Source organism: Macaca fascicularis, chromosome 1, assembly GCF_037993035.2.
Source record: "Macaca fascicularis isolate 582-1 chromosome 1, T2T-MFA8v1.1".
In the NCBI taxonomy this organism is placed as follows: Eukaryota; Metazoa; Chordata; class Mammalia; order Primates; family Cercopithecidae; genus Macaca; species Macaca fascicularis.
This window is the reverse complement of record NC_088375.1, coordinates 83,406,842-83,429,689: the sequence shown is the minus strand read 5'-3', so window position 1 is coordinate 83,429,689 and position 22,848 is coordinate 83,406,842. Positions and strand designations below refer to the sequence as shown.

At 37.2% G+C, this 22,848-nt stretch overlaps 1 protein-coding gene across 26 annotated transcripts in view; it reads left to right on the top strand.

Annotated features, from left to right (window-relative positions):
* Window positions 1-22,848, top strand: part of ENAH (ENAH actin regulator) — a 156,502-nt gene that overhangs the window by 114,838 nt on the left and 18,816 nt on the right. For 4 of the 26 annotated variants that reach the window (XM_065542563.2, XM_065542574.2, XM_065542561.2 and 1 more), the window contains exons 4-8: window positions 1,095-1,151; window positions 5,995-6,079; window positions 16,824-17,155; window positions 18,361-19,155; window positions 21,172-21,476. In XM_065542563.2, coding sequence (XP_065398635.1) covers window positions 1,095-1,151; window positions 5,995-6,079; window positions 16,824-17,155; window positions 18,361-19,155; window positions 21,172-21,476 — 1,574 coding nt within the window. Of the gene's footprint in view, window positions 1-1,094; window positions 1,152-5,994; window positions 6,080-11,956; window positions 12,044-16,823; window positions 17,156-18,360; window positions 19,156-21,171; window positions 21,477-22,848 lie in introns of those variants that run through there. The other 22 variants (XM_074037425.1, XM_074037412.1, XM_074037417.1 and 19 more) reach the window with 8 other exon arrangements.

Sequence of the window (22,848 nt, the reverse complement as noted above, 5' to 3'; positions counted from 1 at the left end):
ATATTGGTTTGGTTCTGATTTTTCTAAAACTTTTAGTTAGCACGAGTTGTATGTTTTAAATAATACAGTCTTAGAGGAGATCTAAAGCACTGTCTTGTTTGCCTTTATGTGGGCTTTCTTAAGCCCCAGTGCATTTTAACCACTAATTGTTTCTTGGTGAATACCAACGGAAAAAGAAAATCTTGCTCATGCTGAAAAGAATTTCTTTAAGATTTTACAGAAAATTATTTATGTAAAGTTTTGGATGTCACTAAAGTAATAGTTAAAAAAAAGTTTTGTTTTTCTCATCCCAATTTTGAGTGTCACTTTGATTTCAGATAAATCCTTCCCCTTTTCATAGATTATCACCTTCTCATTGAGTTTTTTCTCCTAAAAAGAATATACTTCATTGACACTTAAGCTAAAATTTAATGTAAATAGCCTAAATAAATGGCTGTTTGATCCGGCCATACTTTTTTAATAAGACATTTTGTCAAGTATGTATATATATTGAGAAAAAAATAGTAAATTGTGGCTTGGTAAAAAATGAATAGCTGATTTTTAGCAAACCAAAGATACTCTTATTTTGTATCAATGAATATAAAACTCTTTATTGCAGTGGGCCGTTTATAATGGCTTTGGTCTTTTTCCAACTAGTAGGAATGAGTTAATCTTAAGCACTTCCAAGCCTAAATTTTTTTCGGATTCAGTTCTCCTAAATGAGAGGATAGATCTTGTGAAATTAACACTAATGGCCATAGATCTTGACTTCCTCTACCTTATCTTCATTGACTTAAAAAATATATAACCCTAAAATGCTGGTTGTGCTCTTTGACCATATAACTTAGGAAATAACTAAGTTGTACGTGCATCATTTGATCTATGGCTGCTTATAGGGTTTTTCCACAAAAAAAAGATTGCATAAATTTTTTTTAAGAGCCTATGTTAAAGAGGATGCGTTTTTATTAAATTACAGAGCTTCCAGGATGAGGATCTAGATAGGACGTATGTATAAATACATTTTGAACATTTCAAAGCACCTTTTAGTTTATGTGAAGTTCTTCAGATGGCCCCGTTGTCCTTCGAAGCTTCTAACACCAAGGTGTCTGTTGCAGCCCAGAGCAAGGTTACTGCTACCCAGGACAGCACTAATTTGCGATGTATTTTCTGTGGTAAGCAACATTATGTTTACATTACTTTTTCAAGCTGTGGTACATGCTACTTGCGCATTTCCATAACTTTTGTTTTTTTAGGCCATAGTCTGGTTTGTGACATTTGGGATATATAGCAAGCTATTGTTTTTATGTTGTGATATTTGTTGTGGTTCATGTAGGTGATTTGGTCAGCTCTGAGTTGGCTTGTTAGTGAGGATTAGAATTAGTTAGAATTAGGTTCTTAAAACTATTCTCGTCCACCTTTTCCAACACAAATGAGAGGGGTTTTTGTTTGTTTGTACATTTTTGTTTTTAGTTATTTTGTTTGGGAGCAAATTTTTGATTTAGAGTTTAAAGAAAAAATTTATGTCCATCTTAATATGTTTTGAGGAATGTAAATGTGCCTTAGCAAAGGGAACTTTTGCTTAACTTGAATTAATTTTAGATATGCATGTTGTGAGGCAGATGTAAGCTATTACTTGCTTTAATAGGTTGATTTCTGATTGACAGCCTCCTTTATTCAGTAGGTTAGAGATCTGTGACTTAAGAGTGAATTTAGGCTTATTGATTGTTTTCTTTCACTCTCACTCTCATGCACATGTGTGCACATATTTGTATTGTTTGCATGGACAAACCAGGTATGTCACTTAGCCACCCCAAATTAGAGATAATAAGATATATACCTAAGGATACATATCTATCTGTGTATACACAGATAGATACATATCCTTGTCTAAATTCTTTTTATTTCCATTTGTTTCTGAAACTTTCTGTTTTAAAAACCCAAGTTCCAAAGAGTTATCTTTAATTACTTGAGCTTTGAAAAGAAACCTCATATATACCTTTCTGACTCATGTGTACCTTGCTAGCCAGATTATTTTATGAGAGATAGTTATTAAATGATATACAGTATTGCTCCAATTTTACATAAAGTGTTCAGCTCTGTGTATGTACTTTATGTGACTCAGAATTTTTAATGTGACTCCTCAATACTAATGATACTGTTTTTTTTAACCTATGAAGAGAATTATTTTAAAATGTATGTACTTTCTGGTTTAGGCAAAGAAGTATGTGTTGCAAATTTCTTAAAAAAAAAAAAAAAAAGGAAAGAAAAGAAAAGGCTAATGTATTTGTTAGTCACTTAAAGTTTTATTTTAGGATTGTTCCAGAGGTCACAGTTACAGTAGTGAACCTATTGTGTGGCTGTTCGTAAATTCCTCCTCTCTCTCCGAGATCCCACAATTAAACACTGCAGATTAAGTATGTAATCAGTAACTTTTTCTCCTCATTTTTCTGCCTCCTCCTGGGGGTTTTTCCGGGCTATCTTTTGAACTAGCCATGAGTGATTATTGATATTTGTGTTATTAGAACTCTCTTTAGCTCATTTTGAAAACCCACCCAGTGTTGTATACCTTTCTGCTTAATATGTTGAGGTCCATATGCAGAATAATGGATACTTTACCCAATTGCAGAGAAAGTATTGATTTGACCTAAGTGAAGGTGAATCTTTAAAGTTGTAAAATAATGTGTTAAAAAGCAGATTTCCCCCCATTATTACCTTTAATTTAACTGTGTGCAAACAATATAATTACCACGTTGCTAAGTTTAAACTTGATTGTATTGTGTATATAATAACACCGATTTGTCTTTTAGTCCTGTGTTTTTAAATAGTCTGTGGCTAATTGTGAAAATTAAAATGTGACATTAAGTGAAATGTGTTTTAACCAAAACTCAATATTGAAGGCAAGACTGACATGTAGCTCCTATTACAGAGTCTCCTGATCTGATTTTCATCATTTATAGGATACTGTATCAGTGACATTGCCACATTTCTCTGTTACAAACAGTAACTCACAAACTTTGCTATATATCTTCTTCTTGTAGTCAGGACAAATTAAGATCAGCCACTATCTTTGGCTGTGAGGGAGAGAACAACTCTCAAACAGCTGCTATTCTTTATGATAACATAGAAAAGAGCAAAGCAGGTTCACTGATTTCTTAACCTTGGTTGTTCTTCCCTCTTTTTCCCCTCCCCAAAGGGCTGTTAACCACCACATGATGCTCATAAAATATTGTCATTTGCCCACTGAAATGGTTATGAAAGTACCTATTTTGCATTTTATGAGAACACAGATACTTATTTAGGAATGTGACCTGTGTAAAGTAATGTTTATATTCCTGAACATACAGCAGCAGCTGACAGACTGCCTTATCCTAGTTGCTGCTTCATGTCATGTGGGGTGCCTTTGGTATTACTTAACAATTTTATAGCCCATTAGAATGTTTGACAAGAAGGAAAAATGTAATTGTGTACCTTAAGTTTATATTTACCTGGAACTTTTAATGTTTATAGTATGTTTGTATTAATTTTTAAATGCACATAAATTTCAATGTGCTAGTTACTGCAACCTGACAATTTGAAGAAGAAACAAACAGAACAACCAGATTAAATGTACATGTGAAAAGGTGCCAAGGGGAGTGATTCCGTGCACACACACACACACACACACCCCATTTAAAGGATATCTGGAAAGACAAAAAGCCCAAAAATCCATTATCATCACAAAGAACCATGTAGAAAAGAATTGTTAAGAGTTGTTCTAGGATCAGAATTCTCCCCACTTTAAAAGGATCTTCCTTGAAGCTTTTCATCGCAGCTGCAGTAATAAACTGTAGGAAATTTTTTTTATATGATAACAGCCACAAAATACTACCCACATCTAAAATATCTCCTTTCTGAACAGATTTGCTTAGTAACCTTTTAAAAAGCTTAAAAAGAAATATTCCAAAGCAGGTTCTGTAAATTGCTAAAAGATTTTCTCAGCTTTTGTGAGTTACATTAAACTTGTGTTAGTTTTTCAAAAACCTGTTAAATAAAATAAATAGGATTGAGTTGAAATTTTGATGTTTTTTGAATCTATAAGTTTGAATTAAAGCTGAGATTTTAATTGGCAAATTTAATTCATTAATACTACTTTTGATATATAACACCTGTCCTAGATGTGAATAGTACAATTGCATTCTTCTTTGAGGTAGATGCTAAACAAGTCTAACCTACTCACATTCAGCTGTTTCATTATTTAAGCAGCCTGAGGCTTTCAACTTAAATACTCAAGTAAACATTATTTTTAAAAATAGTTAAAACATAATAGTCATGTGTGTTGCCCATGCTAAATGCTCACATTTAGTACTTTGGATATATAAAGTACATTCCCCAAATAATTTCATGCTACCTCAGATTTACCCCCCACCTCCTGCACTTTGTATGTCCCCAGAAGAGAGGTCTTTTTCCCTGTAAAGTATTAAACATTCGTGTATAGCCTAATGGGAGAGTCTGTTTTTACATCATTATTTTAATTTCCCAAGAAAAGAACTCTAGTCTGTTTGTTAGACAGCAATCATGTATTTTCATTTATACAAACATTTACGTGTGTATTTAATTTCAAAAGTTTTGGATTTTTTTTTTTTTTTGTTATTGATTACATAGGATTAATTTTTTTTATATTTCCTTTATTTGGTTCTCAAAATAGCAGAGTCTTAGGAAATCTGATATATCACTGCAGTTGTCATCAGTTTGTCTTTAGAGGACAAATGAAATGATTAATCTAAAAACATTTGTAAAGAGGTGAGAAAAAAAGTTAGGTAAGTTCAGATCAAGTTAATTCTGTTTTTTCCACACTTGTTATACACCAGTACTGCATTACATCCTAGTAAATCTTCCGGTTGTGAAATCTACTCCACTAGTATAAAATACTTTGCATGATTAGCCCATAGATTACAAGAATTTAGTACACAGAAGCATTTATTTTGTAACTTTTAAATACCAGTTGTCTACAAATCTTTCAAAATATCTGTTAGGAGCATTTGCTGGTACACTAGAATTCACAAATACATGTAGTATGGCATTACTCATATTTTCTTCTCCAAGAGTGGAAGATAACTACTGTTTCTTTACTTTCTTGTTTACTGGATTAGACTTTAAGATTGTTCTATTTTAACCCTAGGTATTATATATTAGCTCCAGTATTTATCTCATTTTGTGACAGATTTAATTTTTATATCCAATGACATTAAGATGTCCCATAATTCAGTGGCATTCTATCTAAGATGCAAAAAGCAGGTCTGCATTGTACATGGTATGTGGGAATGGATGGTCATTAGTGTCTCATGACAGAACCATGTTGTATGAATGCAAGTTTTTTTTTTTTCCTTCTTACCCTAAATGAAAACTTAAAATTACCTGTTACATTAAAAAATTCAGTTCAGTAGGTTAATTACTATATGGAAGTTTAGCAAATGTTTGTTTTCACCAGTGCTGGAAATGCTAGGCCATTAGACAAAAATGGCAGCTTAAATTGGGCAAATTTGATAAATGCTTTAGCATACTGGAGTCTAGTAATAAGGTTCTCATGCTCTCTCTCTCTCCTGTTTTTCATTTCCAGTGTTCTATTTAGGTGAGTTTTTGAATTCTGATTTTTCATTTAAGTTTTCCCTCTCCACTTCATGAATAATTACCCCAAAGAGAATGTCTCATTGTCTTAGAAAATGTCAAGCTTAGGTGCCTCTTCAGATGCTCATCGAACACTTGTTTTACTCAAGCTCTTCATATATAAATGTTTCTTTTTCCTTATTGTTGATGTTTTCCATTTGTTTCAAGTAAGCCTTCTGGAGATGATGACAGTATTATGTTGCAGTCTTTCATTTGCTCTGTGTTATGTAAAGCTTATATTTTATTTTGCTAGACAAAAAGAAGACACGTTTGTAAATATGTGATGATTTTATGTTATTCTTATGATTTTATCTCCTCTATCCAGCTAGATATGAAGATAATGTTCATCTGTAATGTTTTTTCCCTCTGTAGGGCCAACATTGCCTAGACAAAACTCACAACTACCTGCTCAAGTTCAAAATGGCCCATCCCAAGAAGAATTGGAAATTCAAAGAAGGTAAATTTGCAAGTTATTGTTTGTGCTTTTTCTTCATGCTTCAGAAGACAAAACTGAATATCCTGTGTTTAAGTCTTGTCAGCTGTTTAAGAGTCACAACTTTTACTCTTATATTAGTAAGTTTTGCAACTATCATTAATAAGTTACCAGATACTTGTTATGCTGGACATGAGATGTTATAAAATTTCATACCTGTTTTTTTTTTTTTTTTTTTTTTGTAAAAATTCTACTCAAGGTACGTTGAAAATATTGTAAATACACTTAACAGAATTCAAAATGTTTTATGGTTCAAGAAGTCTTACTTTTGTAATTATAACGTGATCTGTGACTACTGTGGTTTTCATGTGACGAATTTAACTAAAAAGTTGAAAATAGTGTTGGCTGTTTCTGTAACACATTTATCTTCAGATATTACTATAGGGTTTTGTAGTAGAATACAAAATCATTCTCTGCTGGGCAGCATTCTTCCATGACTGGGAGTTCTCTGAAAGTGGGCAGAGTAAGTAGGCTGACAGGCTAACCTTTGGAGTACCAGGATGGGGAGCAGGCAGGCCTCAGAACCGCACAAATGCTGAGCTACTTAAAGCTCCACCGGAAGCCCCAATTCATCTGAGGCAGCTTCTTCAGTTTCTTTATAGTCTTCCGTGGTAAATGCCATTCCATCCATTGAGCTGGGGTTGGGGAGGACAGGGGAGGAGCTGGTACATACAGCTGTTCTGCGGACAGTGTATATACTTATTAATCAGCTTGATTATTGTGGCACTGCTCATTCCCGTTCTCTCTACTTGTTAATCTCAAGTTAGATCTTCCCCAGGTTCCTCTTCCCATGTCTGCTTTGACCGTCTTCAGTATGTGTTCTGGGTTATGGATGCCTCCACTGCTCCATTTATTTGTGTCACAGGCATTGTTTGTTCTAAGTGCTTAAGTTATATTGGGAAGGGGGAGGGAGTGGAGGGAACAAAAAGCCTTAAACTCATCAGACAATAAACATGACATGATATGCTAGAAGATGGTAAATGCTATGGGGAAAAATGGAACAGAGTAAAGAGGATTTTATGTTGTGGAGGGGCAGAGGGAAGTGCTGGTTGTAATTTTATTTTATTTTTCCATCCATTACTTATTAGTCTCAGTACTTGTGAGTTTAAATAGATTGGTCAGGGTAGTAGATCTCATTGAGATGAAAAGAAGGAATTAACCAAGCAGATATCTATGTAAATGCATTCTATGCAGAGGCCTTAAGGAAGGATGGTGCTTGTGTGTACAAGGGAAAACAAGGAGGCCGTGGAGGCTGGAGCAGAAGAGAGTATTAGGAGATGAGGTCAAAGGCGTAATAGAGGTCAGATCATGCAGGACCTTGCAGGCTACTGTGAAGAATTTAACCTTTACTCTGAGAGAAAGGAGAATCACCGTACAGTTTTGAACATAGGCATGATCTGACTTAAAATTTTAGCAGAATCAGTCAGGCTGCTCTGTTGAGCCTACACTATTGAGAGACGACTTGAGGCAGGTACAGGGTTGTGACAGCAGCTCAACAAGAATGCCAGTTAAGAGACTTTTGCAGTGAACTAGGCAGGAGATAATGGTGGCTTCCACCAGGTAATAGAAGTGGGTGTTGAGAAGTCAGATCCTTATATGTCTTGGTGGATTGTATGGTGGGGTATGAGGGAAGGAGAGGGGTTGAGGTTTTTAGGCTAAGCTAGTGGGAAGGATGGAGTTGCCATTAATAGTTGAGAAAGACTGTGGAGCACGCCTTGTTGGGGGATGTCAGAGATGAATTTTGAGGATGTTAGGTTCAGGTTTTTACTGGACATCTAAGTAGAGATGTTGAATATTAATCTCTAGGAGACTAGGGAAGAATTCTAAACATATAACTCTTTCCTACCCTTTCTGTCTTCCAGAAATCTCATGATAAATTTGTCCTACTAATGACCACCACCTTCAGTTTTCTACTTGGTCATGGATTTATTTAAATGCATTTTAATGATGTTTCTGGAATTTTAGTAGAATTTTGGGGAAGATTACAGGACTGCTCAATCTACCAACCTGAATAAGAGTCCAGACACTCCTGTCTTCTCATCTCCCTGCTCAGCATTCCTTATGGCTGCCTCTCCTCGCATCCAGTTTGCTTCTTTGGCCTGGCATTTAGGAACTCACCCCGTGTTTGTGTTTCACCCCTCATGACTGTCTCTGTGTACACCATACTCATCTTTCCCTCTGTATTTGTGTGTGGCATTCACCTCTTCTGATATGTTCTTCTCATATCCTTTCTACATTGTCATTTTCTGTAAACTCTTTTCCAGGCACACTGATGTTCTTCTTTTCTGAATTCCTGTAACTTAATCACACAATATTTTGTATTTTCTTCCTAATTGTTTATTTTACATTTGAGTATTACCTCTGCAGTGAACATTATGGGCTAATTTGAGAGTAGAAATCTCAATAAAATTTCTAATAAGTCAAGAAATTTCTGGTACTGAATTAATTCATATGCAGGTTTTGGGGTATAAGACAGAAAATATATGTTTGACCTTTAATGTAGTAATTTTCTTCACTTTTGCCTAATTTTTCCCCCACTCTAAACCATGGTTTGGAGGAGAAATTATTGACGTTTAGCTGGTAAACGGCCTTTTAGAGACTTCCCAGGTGCTAGGGAAGGCATTACCTAGGAAGGTTGTTGAGTTGATTAAGATAACATAACTCTTTTCTTGCTGCCTAGGATTTTCTGTGTTTTTTGGGAGTTGGTGGGAGGTTCATGGAGGAGGTGCTCTTTGAGCTGTGCCTAAAGAGGCAATAAAGTAGGAGTTTCCAGTCATAGAAGGGAAAAGCATTCCAGGAAGAAAGAGTAGGCGTGTAAAGGCAAGGAGATGCAAACACACATGCAATGTGAGTACGCTTCCTCCTTTCCCTTCCAGGACCAATGGTATGGTTAGATGAGGTTGTGTCCACCTTGTAAGGGCCTTCTATACTGTGCTAAGAAATTGCTTTTTAAAACTCTTTTCCTGAATTTGTGATATACTAAAAAAGCATCTTGCTTTCTATCACTTTAGTAAATTTCAAATGATAAGAAAGGTATTTGTCATTTTCCTTTGACATATATCCCATACAATCTGTTTTTGCCTGTGGTTAAACTATACTTGGAAAAAGATACTACAAAACTCTAAAATATATACTAAATATTTATATAGACGCTTAGTACTGGTTTTCACTTTCTTTCAGCTGATAGTAGTGCATGACTGGATCCGGTTGTGCAGACTAGCAAATGGGAAGGATGTATAGCACAATCTAGTGTGAAGTTTGGTTCCCAGTAGAAATTATATTTCCAAAATTTATTTCATGTGGTTATTTATATAAAAATCATTTTTTAAAACTTGATTTAATCTTCAGAGGCACAATAAAATACCCTCAGGCCAACTTTATACTTCATAAACTGAGTGAAATTGTCCGTTAACTTCGGCTGTTTAACTGGCCTTTTTCTATACTATTACTGGAATGTGTAATGAGAAACATCAGTTTGCATTATAAATTCACAGCTGTGAGGATGTGGGTGAGGTGCCAAATGAAAAGAGGAATTAGGTGAAAGTTGGCCAACTTGGTTTCTTTCCCTTGCTCAGCTCCTAGATACTGGTAGCCAGACTTGTAGAGCCCAGCAAGAAACTAAGATTCCTCTTTGGGAAAATTGTCATGGCCAAGAGAAGACAGAGATGTTGACACTCATCCTTGCCAGTGAAGCTCATTTACTTAAGGGCCTCTGATAATTTTGGTGCTACTTATAAATATGAACAGACAGCCAAGGATCATCAAACCTTTCAGGCCAACTTCTATAAAAGAAAGACCAAAACAAAGAGTTGAAATTGTATGAAATTGTATGAAACAGATGCAATGCAGGGAGCAGAAGAAAACCTAAAAATATACTGCATGCAATAGCTTCAGAGAACCAGGAGAGTATATTTCATTGATGAAATAAAAATTGATAGTTATTTTAAATGGATCACTCAGAGAACAAGAAAGTAAACTTGGAAACTTTTTTTAAAAACTACCTTACCTTTTTTTTTTTTTTTTTTTTTGAGAAATAGAAGAGCCGGCGCACTGTGGCTCACGCCTATAATCCCAGCACTTTGGGAGGCTGAGGCGGGCAGATCATGAGGTCAGGAGTTCCAAAGACCAACCTGGCCAATATGGTCAAACCCGGTCTCTACTAAAAATGCAAAAATTAGCCAGGCCTGGTGGCACGCACCTATAGTTCCAGCCATTTGAGAGGCTGAGACAGAAGAATTGCTTGAACCTGGGAGGTGGAAGTTGCATTTAGCTGAGTTCGTGCCATTGCACCTTAGCCTGGCGACAGAGTGAAATTCCATCTCAAAGAAAGAAAGAAAGAAAGAAATGTAAGTTTTGAGAACTAAGGTTGAGGAATTTATTCTCTGAAAATAGTCCTAAAACTAAGAGGTGGCATATGAGAAAGAAAGTAAAGTAAGAAGAACAGATTAGAAGGTTCAGCATCCAAATAATAGAAGTTCTGTTATTATTTGGGGAGTGGGGAGGAGAACAAAAACATGAAGAAATTGAATTTGCAAATAAATAACAAGAAAATTTGCTGGAACTCATTGATCATCTAGATCAAAGGTCCGCAAACTTTTTCTGGGAAGGGCCAGGTAGTAAACATTTTAGGCTTTGTGGAAATCCAGCCCAGTAACTGGGAAAAATACAAAGACCTCCCACCAAGGCCTCTCACTGTGGAATTTTAGAATGTCCTGGAATAAGTAAGATTTCAAATGCTTGGTAAGGGGTGGTGGGAGCGACTAAGGTGTGGGGGAGCTTCAAAATCCTGAGAGAATCTCTATCCTGAGAGGAGATCTCTTCTGCACAACTTCCTAAGAAGCTATTGGAAGATGTGTTCCGTTAAGATGAAAGAGTGAAGCAAGAATGATGAACCCATGACAGCATCGAGGAGATAAGAAATCCACCTTAGGAAAGAGATGGGCAATTCCCAGCTCGACTAAGGTGAAATCAAAACCTAGGGAGCAGTTGCCAGTTGGTGCCAGGAGGGCTGAAGGCTCCGGACGGGGTGTTTCTGAGGGAAAGCAAAACAAAAGAATAGAAAAACCTGACTATGGTTCTGCTATGTTGGACTATGTTGATTGGGATTACAGTTCTAATGGAGAGTCTGGGGTGAAGTAGGGATAGGTATATAGAAAAAGAATCAAATAAAAAAAGTACTACTTTGTAGCACTAGAGTAAGAAAGAAATTGTTCTAGAAAGTAAGTGTGATCAGCAGCGAATTATGTGATACGTGAATATTGGTGTATCCAAAGTGGTGTTATGAGTTTATTGGAAAAATGGAGAAGAAAAAGTTTTGGGGGGCTAGGGATGTAGGAATTAAATCATTTGTATAGTAGGAAGTCAGTAGATAACATCTAAATATGAAAAATCTGAAAGTAATAGTTATAAATGAATTACTGTATTTAGAAACGAGGTAAGTACCAGAGTATTGAAAATAATTGCTTCTGGGGAGCAAAATCAGAAGTGGTGAGCGTTAGTAAGATTACTGTTTTGTTATAAGTCTTATAATTTGGCTTTATAAGTTATATATTACTACTGTTTAAGTTTTATTTTTAATAGAGTCAGTAGAGTAAATGTCTAAGTGTTAATTCTTTTTAGTCCAATACCCTTTATTATTATATCATTATTAAATAGTTTTTGGTTCCTGCTCATATAATTAATATTTGACTTGGCCATGATGAGAAAACATATTCTAAGAAACATGAGTCAGTCCTATGTTAGTCTCCACATAGAACCTTAATATAGTTAATATCTATAAATAGTTCACAAATCACCAGTACTACCTGAAAGTTATAAAAGGGGAATAATAATTGTGGCACAGAACTGAGCAGTTGGAGCAATGAGAGTGTGTAGCCCTCCTATTGGCCTTCAGAGGCAGGATGGACCGAAAGTTGACCGCCTTCTCTTGTGAGTATCAGCTCTTGCCTCAGCAGCTTTGTAATATTAAAACTTAGCTATCTGATTACATTTTATCCATTTTTTGTTTGTTTACTAATAGTGAAGTGAAATGCCCATGTTATACAATCAAACCATATCTGTGTAATTTTATTTTCTGAGAAATGTCAATAATAACAGTGTTACTAAATGTTAACAACTCAGAACATTTTTCCTAGACTGTTCCTACTTCATTTTGTTAAAATTGAAATCACTCTTATTTACCTAGTAAATACATTATTCATTACAGGTAAAGCTGGGTGAAATGTATTTTGAACTGATGTTACTTACATTTTACTTATTTCAAGAAATGTCTTTGAGTCAACATAAACGAAATAATGAATATATATTTAAATCTCAGTGTGGGCTGGTGCTTTGTGCATCTATTTACATTTGGGGATAGCTGTTTTGGAGAGAAATAGGTATTTGGGTGGTGGGAGGAACTGTGATTTTTTTAAATGCTTAAAAATAATACTGGTCATTTGCACTATAATTGTTTCTGAATAAAATTTGTATTCTCAGAAACTTTCAAATTATTGTAGAATATACAGGCCTAGCTTAAAAGGAAAATTAAAGTAGTCTGTCAGGATTTTCCTTGGTTCAGAATTAAGGCACTCGTTCTTTGAAAAAAGTCCTCAGACGATTCTATTAATGACTGAAGAAAACAGTTGGAGAGAGAACTCTAGGAAGAGGAGCCATGAGCATTTCCAGTGTGTGAATTGGCAGCAATAATTCTGAGGAAAAGCAAAGTTTATAAATTTGGAAACTCCTCCTAGAAAGCTACACAAATGTCTTGCGTTAGAGGTCAAAACATGAGAGTCAAATTTATAAACCATCCAATTTAGGTGGGAATTATTCATGCCACACAAGATTCGGAAGCCAGAGATACTCTGCTTGAATCACTATTTTGGGAAATCCATTTAGATGGGCATCTTTTCAGCAAGCAGGCTAAAAATTAGCTTAAAGTGTTCAACACTTTCTTTTCTTACCTTCAGAACAAGAAAATAGTAAGAATCTCCTGCAGCTATATGAATTGCCTGCTTGAATCATCTGTCTGTGAACTTAGAAATATTCTCCAGCATTGTGCCCTTTTCCTGTATCAGTAGACACTCCTTTTATAGCCTGAAAACCCTGGAATATGATGACATGTGGAACAAACTTCTTAAGTCAATACACCCTAGCTGTAAACACTGTTATTCAATAATTCTTTCAGATTCATCTCACTCATGCCTGGCCTTCTGCCTGTGACTTAAGCTTACTTTTTGTATGTGTTGAAAGCATTGTGTTGCTTAGAGAAACAGCCATTAACTTGGTAGTTAAAACCTACAACTAAGAACTTGAATGAGAAATGAAATGTAGTCATAGACTACTGTTTGGTTCAGCTGGGAGCAGTATTTACATTATCATGTTAATAAGCCTTGAATATTGATTTTCCATACTGGGAGAAGCATGAGTGTAGTGAGGGAGTTGTAGAAGGCCTCTTCCTGTTAGAAAGTAGATAGCGAAAGCTAAAATGTAAGAAACAGCTACAAAAGTAGGAAATGGGTGGGAGGGTTGGGGCAGTGAACTACTGATTTTTGTTAATAAATTTTAAAAACTATGTATTTGTGTTATTTTGATAAAATAGAAGAAGTAACAAATGTTCAAAGATCTAAATCTTAGATTTTTTCATCATAGATTTCTTGGGACAGCTACTGTGCTCTTATTTTTCTTTAGCTTCTTTATTTAAATTTGTTCTAATTAGAATAATATGTGTGTATCTTTTGCCCTTTGGACCCAACAGATTGCTTAGAGCATTATATTTAAAATGGCCAATAGTTTTTGATACGTGTCAAATGTTTGAAATTTAATACAAGCTCCAGCTGAGTTTATTAGCTGCAGGTTACTGGAAAAACAACAACAACCAACCCTGACTTTTCTCTGTTTATTATTAAAAACGTTCTTTTGAATACATCTGATTTCTTCCCCTCGTTCCTGCAGGAATATTGTTATCCCTCAAAAACTTTGGCAGCTAGTGATTTATCAAATAGCATAATGAAGTCAGTACTAGATCCTGAAAATCTCATTTTATTGGTAGACAATATCTCAAACAACTACTCATAAATAAATAACTACTCATAAACTCAGTTTCCTGTGTTTTTCTCTTGCAGTCATTGTTAAGTGTGGTGGTATGTCCAGGAGAGGCTGTGTGTTTTGTGAGAGCAGTGGGGTTGATGCATTTGTCAAATGGGCCTTTTCTTTTGTTCTGTAGCCAGCTTAGGAAACATGAAGGAGAGAGCTTTTTGGAAAGATCTTACTGGTGTGTTGGTACCTCTGGAAGGAACAAAGGATAGCATGCATGTGCTGTCATTTAGCTCTGTCTCTAACTAGAACCCACACAGTTTCTTAGCCAGTCCAGAAAGTTCCAATTCGAAATTTCCAAATAATAATTATTGTTGTAACCCACATTGAGCGTTCTTATGTTCCAAGTACTTAAAGAGCTTTTTAGGTATTACTTCATTTAATCTTCCCCACAGTGCTATGAAATATATATGTGTAAGATAAAGATACCTTTTTGGGGGCGGGGGGAGACAGGGTCTTACTCTGTCACCCAGGCTGGGGTACAGGGGCACATTGTTAGCTCTTGACAATGTCACAGCCACCTCCATCCCCAGGAGGACAATGTGACAATGTCACAGCCACCTCCATCCCCAGGGTTCAAGTGATCCTCCTGCCTCAGCCTCCCAAGTAGCTGGGATTACAGGCACATACCACCAGGCCCGGCTAATTTTTGTAATTTTAGTAGAGACAGGGTTCCACCATGTTGGCCAGGCTAGTCTCGAACTCCTGACCTCAGGTGATCCACTGGCCTCGGCCTCCCAAAGTGCTGGGATTATAGGCATGAGCCACCATGCCTGGCAAAGATAACTTTTTTTTAGGGAAAGTTAATTGACACTTTTCCTAAAGACAATTTGGAACCATGTGTCAAAAATCTTAAATTCATACCTTTTCACCTAGCAAAATTTGTGTCCTTATTGATCCTATAGAAACAGAAAAAGATTCAAAGATGAAGACAAATGTTGTTGCAGTATTGCCAATAGTGTTAGGATAACTTAATATCCTACTATAGGAGATTGCTTAGACTCTGGACAGCTAAACAATAGAATATTATTATGCACTCATGGCAAATAAAGATGCTGAACTAAGTGCCTTAGGATAACACTCACTCACTCTCTCTCTCTCTCTCTCTCTCTCTCTCTCTCTCTCTCTCTCTCTGTGTGTGTGTGTGTGTGTGTGTGTGTGTGTGTGTGTGTGTGTGTGATTCCAGTCAAGAGTTGTACACACAGGCACGTCCTCATCCTAGATAGCCTCAATTTTACTAGCTTATGTCTCCTTCCTCCCTTCCCTTCTTTTTTTCCTTCTTCCCTTCCTCCTTTTCTTTCATTGTTTTTTGAGACAAGGTCTCGTTCTGTTGCCTGGGGCTGATGAGTGGTGATGCAATCTTAGCTTACTATAGCCTCAGACTCCTAGGCCCAAGCAATCCTTCTCCCTCAGCCTCCCAAGTAGCTGGGAACACAGGTGCATGCCACCATGCCTGGCTGATTTTAAATTTTTTTGTAGAGATGGGTCTTGCTTCATTGCCCAGGCCCATCTTGAACTCTTGGCCCCAAACAGTCCTCCCACCTCAGCCTCCCAAAGTGCTAGGATTACTGGCCTGAGCCACTTCACCCAGACCAACTTTCACAATATATTAAGTGAGAGAAAGGAAAGCAGATTTCACAGTAGCGGGAAATGATCACATTTTATTATATTTTTAAAGTTTATGTGTGTATTTTTACACGAGGGAAAGTCTATCGGGGGAGGGTGTGTGTGTGTGTGTGTGTATGTATATGTGTATACGTAGACCTGTGTATCTTTATATACATATGTTGATGATAGTTGCCTCTGGATATGAGATTTTAATCATTTAAAGTTTATTTCTTCTTTCTTGACTCTTTTTCATTCAGTAAACTTTTTTTTTTTTTTTTTGAGATGGAGTCTCACTCTGTCACCCAGGCGGGAGTGCAGCGGCACAATCTCAGCTCACTGCAGCCTCTGCCTCCTAGGTTCAAGCGATTCTTCTACCTCAGCCTCCCAAGTAGCTGGAATTATAGGCGCACGCCACCACGCCTGGCTAATTTTTTATATTTTTGGTAGAGATGGGGTTTCCCCATATTGGCCAGGACATCCTGATCTTGAACTCCTGACCTCAGGTCATCCACCCGTCTCGGCCTCCGAAAGTGCTGGGATTAGAGGTGTGAGTCACCGCACCCGACCCATTCAGTAAATATTTATTGAGCTACTGCTGTGGCCAACCATTGTATTTTCTGAAATGATAATTATTATTTGTACAGTTAAATTTGATGTTAAGAAGGATATTACAATTTTACAAAGTTTTTCATTAAATGATTAAAATAATGACTTGGTTATTAAAGTGGTATGTTATTTGGAAAATTCATTTACTTGCAACAGTACTCATGAAAAGTACAGAATAAAATGAAATGTTAGTGTAATGTGCTGAAGCATTCAGCCAGTATGATGCTAATAGGAGAAATGATTTTTATTTGTATGCAACAGTCTCTATCCAAGGTAGTCTTCATGTGGGAGGTGAGATGTTTCCATGCTCTACATTGCTTTTATTTGACTCAGAAATAAAGTTTACATAGGTGAAAAGAATCACTTTTTCATGATGAGTAGCCGTAGATGCATGTTTTTACCTTTTTTTTTTCCCCAGACAACTGCAAGAACAGCAACGGCAAAAGGAGCTGGAGCGGGAAAGGCTGGAGCGAGAAAGAATGGAAAGAGAAAGGTTGGAGAGAGAGAGGTTAGAAAGGGAAAGGCTGGAGAGGGAGCGACTGGAACAAGAACAGCTGGAGAGAGAGAGACAAGAACGGGAACGGCAGGAACGCCTGGAGCGGCAGGAACGCCTAGATCGGGAGAGGCAAGAAAGACAAGAACGAGAGAGGCTGGAGAGACTGGAACGGGAGCGGCAAGAAAGGGAGCGACAAGAACAGTTAGAAAGGGAACAGCTGGAATGGGAGAGAGAGCGCAGAATATCAAGTGCTGGTAAGAAGTTTACAAACTCTTCTGTGTTCTTGTATCTGAGCTTGGATGATGTCTCTTGTGCAGTCATGTGTTAAAATATTTCACATTTGAGATGTTTGGGATTAAGCCATACAATTTGAAATTATGAAAAATATGTAGCAATTACTACTTTAACATTTTCTTTTTATTTCTCTCTGTATTGCTTTTATTGCTTGGAGACTTAAAGAAAGCTCTTGGAAATTTTTATTCTGCCATTCTAATTCTTCTGACTCCCTATAAATTGGCTATAAAGTGTAAGTGTGTTTTTATGGGAAATTTTTTATACTGGATGAACTTCAAATATATTTCCCTCATGAGATCACTTAAATTGTCTCAAATACTATAGTACTATAGTACCATTCAGCAAGAAATTTGCTTGATTACATTCTAAAGATTTTGGAGGAAGAATTATTTTAGAGAAATATTCTCTAAAACTGACTAGTTATTTAAATATACTTTCTAGTATTACGAAAAATTAGTGAAAATTATGAAATCTGATGGAATTTACTGAAAGACATAAGGGTTAATATATGGCTGAAAGTTTGAGATATTTTAACATTTATTAAAATTAACATTCATTATAGGATTTAAGAATACTCCTTATGGCCTATATAAAAAGTCTCAATGTGGTTTGATTAAATAGTGGTTGGTTGGTTTATTAAGTTAATTTATGTATTTTTAGCTACCTAATTATTTTCTGGAGTTATGACCAACAAAACAAAACTTTTCCACAAGTAAACATTGAGTAGGAGGTTTCTCACCCTTCATATTAAATGTTTTACCAACTTTACTAGTTTTGCTATTTGTTGTTTTTTAAAAAAACACTAAATTTATTCTTCTGTTTATGGTCCTATTGTGATTTTAATGTCCTTTTTCTTGTCTAAATAAAAATTAAGACTAATACTAGCTTTTTCTTGTAAAAGAAATTAGTCAATTAAATTTGTTAATCCACTTATTAGATAAAAAGGAAACTTATTTCATCCCCTTCTGAATCTCAAAATGTATTTACAAGTTAAAATATTCTTGGGTGAAAATAGTTATTTGCATTTGTGCCTAATTCTCTGATACTAACTGTAGTCTACATTTATACATTGTGTCTGAATGCTGGTTTTGTGGCTTCACTAGCTCCCTTTTTCTCTCTCCTTTTTTATCCTGTCTTTTGCTGCTGCTTTCCACCTTCTGTCCAGCTCCATCTTCAGACAGCTCCCTGTATAACGCTCCACTTCCTGAGTATTCCAGTTGCCAGCCTCCTTCAGCACCTCCTCCATCATACGCTAAAGTCATCTCAGCTCCAGTGTCAGATGCCACTCCTGATTATGCTGTAGTGACTGCTTTGCCACCTACTTCCACACCCCCTACACCACCACTGCGACACTCAGCGACACGTTTTGCAACATCTTTAGGTTCAGCCTTCCACCCTGTTCTTCCCCATTACGCTACAGTTCCTCGTCCTCTGAACAAAAACTCTCGACCTTCTTCTCCTGTGAACACACCCTCTTCTCAGCCTCCAGCTACGAAGCCCTGTGCCTGGTCTACTTCCAATTTTTCGCCCCTCCCTCCATCTCCTCCAATAATGATTAGCAGCCCCCCAGGCAAAGCTACTGGTCCAAGGCCTGTCCTCCCTGTTTGTGTTTCTTCTCCTGTGCCCCAAATGCCTCCATCACCGACAGCACCCAATGGGCTGGTTGACTCTGTAACATATCCAGTGTCTCCACCGCCTACCTCAGGGCCAGCAGCTCCTCCGCCGCCGCCTCCACTGCCTTCCCTCGCTTCACTCTCACACTGTGGATCTCAAGCTTCTCCTCCTCCAAGCACCCCTATTGCCTCAACTCCCTCATCCAAGCCTAGTGTTCTCCCTTCTCCCTCTGCAGCTGCCCCTGCCTCTGTTGAGACTCCTCTAAACTCTGTGCTGGGAGACTCTTCTGCTTCTGAGCCAGGCTTGCAGGCAGCCTCTCAGCCGGCCGAGACTCCAGCCCAACAGGGTAAGGCTTTCGTTATTGCTACTAACAGCTAATCACTTGAAAATGTTATATAGCAGCAACTTTAATTACCTGAATGGATGGGTAGGATGGTTTTGATCCTTGAACATTTATATGCCAATGCCATGTTTTGTTTTTTTTTATTAAAAAAATTAAAGTAGAAAAATGTTTTTCCTGTTGGATTAATTGCATTTGGATGAACTTCCATATTGAATTAGGTTTTGATATCTTTTATAGTATCACAGTTAAAGATGTTTTCTAGTATTTAAGAGCCCTCATAATACATTTCTTTATTTTTTTCTTTTTCCTATTCTTTTTTTTTTTTTTGAGACACAGTCTTGTGTTGCCCAGGTTAGAGTATAGTGGCATGATCTCAGCTCACTGCAACCTCTGCCTCCTGGGTTGCGGCAATTCTCCTGCCTCAGCCAACTGAGTAGCTGGGGTTACAGGCACATGCCACCACGCCCAGGTGATTTTTGTATTTTTAGTAGAGACGGGGTTTTGTCATGTTGGCCAGGCTGGTCTTGAACTCCTGACCTCATGTGATATGCCCCCCTTTGGCCTCCCAAAGTTGCTGGCATTATGGGTGTGAGCCACCGCACCCAGACAGTACATTCTTTCACTGGGAAAACTTTGCTTGACACATTGATCTACCACACAATAAATACATGATCAAAATTTTTTTCCTTTATTTTCTGGGACACTTAGAGAGATATATTTAGTGCCCAACTGTAGTCATTAGGTACATCATCCCAGAGTTTCCTTTGGAGCAATTCTGATCTTGGGCCCTGTTTCCTTCTTGCCTTTCCTATATTAGATGCTCCATGTTGGACTTTCAGGATAGGTGTCACCCTAACCCTTGCAGCATTATGACTTTGCAGGAGGAGTAGAGAAGATGGCAGGCTTGGCATATGCCCTAAAGAGTTCCAAGGTCCAAAATTACAATAAGTAGTGGCTTGAAGGGGTAATTGTTGACTTATCAAATTTGTTTACAAGGTTAGTCAGAATTCTAAGATATTCAGTTTGGTTTCACCGTGACAAAAAATGGGCACAGCCAGCCTGACAAAGTGACCTGCTGTACCCTCAGAACTCTTAACAACCCCTGCAGAAGGCACAGACTATTTCTAGATGCTTCTTTCAACAATTTATGTTTTCTGCTTGTGTAACGGCTCAAGCTGAAAAAGTTAGCAATTATCACCCAGTGTGCAAAATAGCATTTTATTCATTCTGAAAACACCCCTCTTAAACCTTAACTAAAGAAGCATCTACTATTTCAGTATTCTGTTATTAAATAAATTTTTGTTCACTCCTTTTGTGATTTTATAACATTTGAATATTTCTCTTCTTGGCTCCCATTTTGTGGGATAAAACAACTCTGCTTCAAATCCTATGGTATTTATTTCTGAGCATTATTTTGAGGTTTTACTTTGTACTAGTGAATTCCTTTACTTCAGTGAATCTTAACCTTGGCTATCCATTGAATTTAAATGTTAAGTATTTTTAAAATACTGAAGCCTGGGACTTACTCCTCCTTCATGTTTTTAATCCAGCCACTTTGACTGTAAACAACTAAATATATGTGTTCACTGTTACTGAATTTACTGTCTCAATACTTAAGGTTAATGTGGATTATTTTGGGTCTGTTATTTCAAGTAGTGCTAACTGCCTTTGTATATACTAGTTTGTGTTTTCAGGGATGCTTACCTCTCTTCCAAATTTTATAAGTATTTATTTTGCTTATTTACCAAATCCCCATGAACGAAAAATCTTAATTAGATGATCTGCTGCATAGTTCTATTACTAAAGCTCTAACATAAAGTAAGTAGTTATATATACTTGGACCTTACATTTCAGTATCTTTCAAAACTGACTGGAATTTTACAAGTATGATAAATTGAACTCATTAAGTAAATACATGAGTCAGTGTAATTTAGCATGGCATTCTGCGTACCTTCCCACATAAAATAGTATCACTCAGCTCTATTGTTGATGGTCTTACTTAACATTTCTCTCTCTCAGGCATTGTCTTGGGACCACTTGCACCTCCACCTCCTCCACCACTCCCACCAGGGCCTGCACAGGCTTCAGTAGCACTCCCTCCTCCCCCAGGGCCCCCTCCACCTCCTCCACTGCCATCCACTGGGCCTCCACCGCCCCCTCCTCCCCCTCCTCTCCCTAATCAAGTACCCCCTCCTCCTCCACCACCTCCTGCCCCACCCCTCCCTGCATCTGGATTCTTTTTGGCATCTGTGTCAGAAGACAATCGCCCTTTAACTGGACTTGCAGCTGCAATTGCCGGAGCAAAACTTAGGAAAGTGTCACGGGTAAGTAGCTTTCTGAAATTTTTTTTTTAATATGTCTTATTCTTCCTAAATATCTAAAATGTTGAATTTATTGTATTCTAATTTTATGAACTGTTAGGAACTTCATTTATTTAACAAATTGAAATAATTTAACTGGGCGCAATGGCTTACACCTGTATAATCCCTGCACTTTGAGAGGCTGAGGTGGGCGGATCACCTGAGGTCAGGAGTTAGAGACCAGGCTGGCCAACATGGTGAAACCCTATCTCACTAAAAATACAAAACTTAGCCAGGTGTGTGACACGTGCCTATAATCCCAGCTGTTCAGGAGGCGGAGGCAGGAGAATCACTGGAACCCGGGAGGTAGAGGTTGCAGTGAACCGAGATCGTGCCACTGCACTCCAGCCTGGGTGACAGAGTGAGACTTAGTTTCAAAACATAAAATAAATAAAAAATTAAGAATTGATATAATTAAAATTTTTATAGTAAAGTTGTAAAAATAGTATAAATAATTTCTATAAATTAATCACGTAGGTTCACCCATCAACATTTTACCAGTATTTGCTTTTTTATTCCTTCTTCGGGTATGTTTCCTTCTTTACACATGCATTTTTTTTTTTTCTTTTGAGACGGAGTTTCACTCTTGTTATCCAGACTGGAGTGCAGTGGCGCGATCTCAGCTCACTGCAATCTCCACCTCCCAGGTTCAAGCGATTCTGCCTCAGCCTCCTGAGTAGCTGGGATCACAGGCGCCAACCACCATGCCCAGCTAATTTTTGTATTTTTAGTAGAGATAGGGTTTCGTGATGTTGACCAGGCTGGTCTTGAAATCCTGACCTCAGGTGATCCACCCGCCTCAGCCTCCCAAAATGCTGGGATTACAGTTGTGAGCCATCGCACCTGGCCTACACATGCACTTTTGTTTGAATGATTTGAGAGTAACTCAGAGACACAAGCTTCTATTTTCCTAAGTACCTCAGTGTGAATTTTATAAGAACAAGGACATTTACCTGCATAACCAGTAATGTAATTATCAAAATCAGGAAAGTTAACATTGATAGAATACTGTAATCTACAAATGTATTAATATTCAAATTTCATCTATAGTCCAATGACGTCTTTAGTGACAGTTTTTTTCATAGTGCAAGATCATTATTGCATTTAGTTCTAATGTCTCTTTGATCTACTTTATGATAATTCCTCAATCTTTCAGAATACTAGCATTTTTGAAGACTGTAGGCAGTTATTTTGCCTGGTATCCTTCAGTTTGGCTTATCTGATTTTTCCTCAAGATTAGATTCAAGTTATGCAGGGGTTGTTTTAGCAGGAATATTATCAAAGCAAAGTTATGCCCTTTTCAGGGCAACACAGGAAGAGACACATGATACTGTTT